The sequence below is a fragment of the Varanus komodoensis genome, unplaced genomic scaffold, assembly GCF_004798865.1.
Source record: "Varanus komodoensis strain SLA01 unplaced genomic scaffold, ASM479886v1 scaffold4, whole genome shotgun sequence".
Taxonomy (NCBI): domain Eukaryota; kingdom Metazoa; phylum Chordata; class Lepidosauria; order Squamata; family Varanidae; genus Varanus; species Varanus komodoensis.
This window is the reverse complement of record NW_025335941.1, coordinates 55741774-55747118: the sequence shown is the minus strand read 5'-3', so window position 1 is coordinate 55747118 and position 5345 is coordinate 55741774. Positions and strand designations below refer to the sequence as shown.

The following is a 5345-nucleotide window of genomic DNA, read 5'->3' as shown; positions in this document are numbered from 1 at the left end:
GGAGGGAGGGAGGGAGGGAGGGACAAAAGCCATAGCAGCATTTTCCTTAGTTGCTCTAAGCTAATGCATTTGTCCAGCTCAGCAGTTTTAATTCATTTGCACTGGACAAACAAGAGGCACCTCAAACTAATGTACTCAGTTAATCAGATGTACTGTGAGGAGGTAAACTGATTAGAATATTCCTAAAGGTGGCTTGTTAGTATTGCTTAGAATAGCAGAGGGCTCCTTTAAGTTTTGGTTTTTATCAAGGGGGAAGACTAAATTGACCCGGTTTGGACACTTGTTTGATGCTTCATGTTGGAATAAGTACCAGGGCCAAGTTCTACCCCTTGCACACCTCTTCAAAGCTAAGTTTCCATCTTATAGACTGAATTCAACATTATGTCCAGAGAGGGGGGTGGGAGTGAGGCAGCTCTGGCTTAATGTAATTTAACAAACCATGATAAGAAGCCACAATTCCCATACTCCATGAATGTCTTAAATTAACCTTTTTATTCTGCCTTTTCTCTACAGAACAGTGTTCCAGCTCCAAACCAACCCCACAGAGTAAGATTAAATTGGGAGGTGGTGGCAAAAGATTTAGCAATGAACCTCATGGCTGAGCAAAATTTGAACTTGGGTGGCTTCCAAAACTTGTCCTTTATCTACTGCAGCATACCAGGTCTCAAAACACAATGCTGGTGAATGGAGTGACAACTTAAAAGCAACTCCAAGGACTTCTGGTAGAGGATTACAACTACTGCATTTTCATATAGGTCATACTGTCTTGAAAGTAATTTACAATATTGTGTTTAGTAACAGTCTGATGCATGAAGTATTACTTCTATTTTACAAATGAGAAAACTGAGGGTGAGAGTGAGTTATTGGCTCATGGCCACCCCGAATGTACACATCAAAAATGGAAATATAAAATCTCAAACTGCAAGGTTGTATTAGCTGTCCAAGTCAGTCATTTAGGAGCAAAAAATATAATCTCTTCATGTGCCTAATCCTATGCATCTTTAGACAGAAAATTTATAACTCCTGGTTTGCAGCTGAAGGTCTTATTTCTCCCTGTACATAAATACAACTTCACCCTAAATTGAATGTTTAAAAACACTTAAGTATGTGTGTGTTATGCTCATCAATATATGCTAGCAATTAATCAACTGCATAAACTTTCATACTGGAGAACACTACAATTTAAACTATAATTCAGACGTTGATTTTAAAACATATACACATACACCATGCCATGCATTTGCTTAGAGATTTCCTTTTGTTAAAGAGGAAATATCTCAAGATGGTGCTTGTCATCTGCAGTTTTTAATATATTTAAATGCTTCTAAAATGTGTGTTAGAATGTGCTGTTTCTGATTAAATTGGTGACACTGTTACATGTGCATGTCTACTCAGAAGCAAACACCCCTGAGTTTAATGGAGCATATACCCAGGCAATGGTATTTAGGACAGCAGCCCATTTATTTATTTTAGTCAGTTTATTAACATCCTACTAACACACATTTACAGGTTAAGATACAATGATGATACATAAAATCTCAATAAAACCAACAATATTAAACTAATAAACATGTCGACATAGCACAAAAGTCAATTGCAGATATAAGTAGCAAAACCTTATCACAGGGAGTAAAAATGCTAAAATATTTTAAAGTACTTTATAGTTTCAATCTTATGCCAACTTACCTGAGTGTATAGCCCCCTGGATTCAATAGCACCTGCTTTTGAGTAGATATGTACAGGAGTGTACTGTAAAACACTTTTAAAAGACTTCAAAAGCCTAGAAGAACTGGGAAGTCCTATCCAAGCATTGAAACCTATCCAAGCATTGAAAAGATAGAACTGTTGTCAACCTTGGGAAAGCATTTCAGAACTGGGAGGCCATTGCAAAAAAAAAAAAAAAAAAAAAAAAGTCCTCTCCCTTGCTGCCTCCTTCCAAGCATCAATTTGAAAAAGAGCTTTCGTTGGATGACCTTGAAGTTCAGGCAGGTAAACAGAAGCAGAGGTATTCTGTCAGGGCCACCTTCTCAAGCTATATAGAGCTTTACAGAGCAAAACAGCATTTTGAATAATAAATGCTTGCAAGTTACCCCTACATAACTTGATGGCAAACTGTCAGTCTGACCCACACATATACTTATTCCCCACACAGACCTATAGGATTGGACACTATGGATTGGATCCAGATTCAATCCTAGATTTACAGAAGTCAATGCAACTGGATTCAATTCAGTTATGCAGGAAGGCAAACCAGTTGATCTGTCCTTAGCACTCACTCTTACCACTGTGCCCCACTCTTTCCATTTACTTTTCAGGCAACAGAGGTTTAATAATCTGATGGGTAGGAAGAAATAATTCTCAGCCCTACATGTCAATTCTCCAGCATTCTTCCTCAAAAGTTCCAACCCAGTCAAATCTTGAATAGATTCTAGAAGTGAATTAAAAGACAGACCAAACATGAGATGGATGAACTCCATAAAGGAAGTCATGACCTTGAGTTTACAAGAGCTGAGCAGGGCTGTCATGGACAGGACATTCTGGATAACTGTCATCATAGGGTCACCATAAGTTGAATACAACTTGCTGGCACATAGCAACATTAGGCCTGAGAATAAAGCATGGAGGTGAAAGTGAGAAGAAGCAAGAGACTAATATTAAGCACAAATAATTAAGTTGTCTTTAAAATGTACATGTGCTTAGATTTTGATATTCAAAGGGCTGAGGCTAGAGCATATCTTAGAAATAGTAAAATGGTGATTTATTGGTAGCTACAGATAAGGTAGCAGCAGAAGATTCAAGTATCTACCCAGGGGGCTGTAGCTATGGATAAGTGGCAGGAGAAGACACAAATTATATCTACTGGGGTTTTGTTCTTGTTAACTTGAGTCTTCCGAAAGCGTGAGCAAACAAAACAGAATTTGTGGCAATATTAGTTTTGAAGGTTTTGAGTGGTTGGTGACAAGTCAGGTCCTAAAAAAATCCAAAGAGCTAGCACTGCAATACAGAAGGCAGAGATGCAGAAACCTAAAAATCAAATGTAGACACATAATGAAATGAGCACATTCATGCCAAACTTAAGCAACTAAGTTCAAATGATTTCAAAGGAAAAACTAACTGTTCCCCATAGAAATCAATGGTATTTCAAGGTACCAACCTCTAGCTGGCTCAAACACTTCACACACACAGAAAAAATTATTCACTTAGAATGGTAAACCTCAAACTAGCTGAATGTTGGTATTTACTGGTAATTCTCAAAATTTTACAAAGACCACAATAAAATATAAGTCATGAATCTGCTTTTTTGGCATTTGTGCTTGTGGCATAATCCCTTTCCTTTCACAGATAACAATCTAAAGGACATTTTGGATTTAACACTCAGCTAGCCTTGCCTGGCTAACCTATTGGAGTATAAGAATTCCTTGCAGAGTTTAACATTCACACACCCAATTCTACACACACTTACCTCACAGTAAGACCTAGAACTTTACTTCTCATTTTTATATATGCATAAATATGCTGACATATAACATGCAGTCATGTGCATATGTACAGCACATGCTCTCACCTGCCATCATTTAGATGCCAAGTACAGCATATTGTTTCCCACTCCCCCAACACTTTATTTTAATGGCATATTTTACATGCTGCTGGATCTAGCAGGCTACTTGCTTTTTTTTTTAATTGCTGTTTTTATCAGCTATCGTTAAAAAAATCTTGTTTAAATGGTCAAGTACCAACAGCGCACTCTGGGGAAAAGCAAGATGGAAGACAACACAAAAAGGATCACATATAATGTTTAAGTAGAATGTGTGAAAATGCTAGGCATATTATTCACATAAAACGTTCCTATGTACTCTATATAAATGCATACATACTATTTTATACAGCTTTATTGTGTGTGTGCAATCACACACCTTTTTATTACCAGAGGGTAGCTCTGTTAATCTATCAATGCCAAAACAAATCTTGTGGTACCTTAAAGCCTTAACATATTTATTTTGGCAGAAGCTTTCATGGACCACAGCCCACTTAACCAAAAGCATAAAGTATTCTGGAGACTTTATATACAAGACACATGGGAGGACAGGGACAACTCAGAACAGTGAGATCAGAAGGAAATTTCAGCACAATCGTATACATGTTTCAGCAGAAAGATGTCCTACATTCCCCTGTGTAGCTGGCTGAGGAATGCTAGGAGTTGTGGAGACTTTTTCTGTTCGAACATGCACAGAATTGCAGCCTTAATTGCATTTTATTTCTGCATCTACTGAAATGGGATATACTCCACGAAAACTTATGTCAGGTAGAATCCGCTTGCGTTTATAAGATGCCAGAAGGGTCTTTCATGCTATGTTTTAAAAATATACACTCTTTCTCCTCCTGTAAAGAATTGACTGAGGGGGGCGTGACCGAAACGAAAGAGCCCAACCGTCTCACCATTGCAGCCTTTCTTTCTTCAACCCGGCGCCCTTCAGGAAGGCCGGACTGCTACTCCCATCAATCCCAGGCGTCATGCGCCAGCGGCGGGGACGATGGGAGTTGCAGTCGGAAACATTATTTCTTATGAGGGGTGTTCAGCAGGATAGGGAAGACTGCGAGGCTAACGAGAAGAGGCGGCGGCATCCCCCCAGCACCTTCGAGGGGGTCTCCGGGAGAAGCCCCCAAACGGGGTCGGAACCCCCGCCCAGGCTCCACAAGCCCCCGAGGCGGGTATGGGGTCGGAGAGCGCCATCGTACCCACCTGCCTCAGCACTTTCCGGCAGTTGCTACAAACCCGGCGGCACTCGCTGTGGCCGTGCCCGCTGCCGTGGCCGTCGCCGGGGAGCGACGAGGGGCAGGACGAGGCGCTGCTGCTGCCGCCCCTGTTCATGGCGCCGCCGGAGGGGGTCGAAGAAGGCTGGCGGAGCGGCGGCGGCCTCTTCCCTCAGCGCCCAGCGGCGGAGGCAGCAAGAGGAGCAGCAGCGCCTGCGGCCGCCGCCCCCCTCCGTCGCTTCCCCCCTCCCCGCCCCCCTCCAGCGAGCGCTCGGATCCGCCGCTCAGGAACAGCCGCGGCCATCCCCAGCCCCTCTCGCGCTCGCACACACCCCTCGGCCGCGGCCAATCGTCGCGCCCCGGCCACGCCCCCCCGCGCGGCCCGGCCGGCCAATCGCGGCGCCCGGGGACGGCGGGCCAATCGGCGACGCGCTCTCGCGACCCCCATCTCCAGGCAGTCTCCGAGTTGGAGGCGGGGTCGTCTCTGCGAGCGGAGGAGGAGGAGGAGGAGGGCCGGGTGGTGCGGGGGGAGGAAGGAGAGTCTCTCGGCCAGCTGGAAGCCCCGGGGGGCGGAGTCGACTCGCGTGAGGCTG

General features: G+C 43.5%; 1 protein-coding gene across 1 annotated transcript in view; it reads right to left on the bottom strand.

The window, feature by feature from the left end:
* SESN3 (sestrin 3) overlaps nt 1-4954 on the bottom strand; it is a 72856-nt gene extending 67902 nt beyond the window's left edge. Inside the window, exon 1 of the mRNA XM_044441517.1 lies at nt 4742-4954. Within this exon, the coding sequence (XP_044297452.1) occupies nt 4742-4870 (129 nt within the window). The 5' untranslated portion in view covers nt 4871-4954. The remainder of the gene's footprint in view (nt 1-4741) is intronic.
* Between the last annotated feature and the right edge of the window lie 391 nt (nt 4955-5345).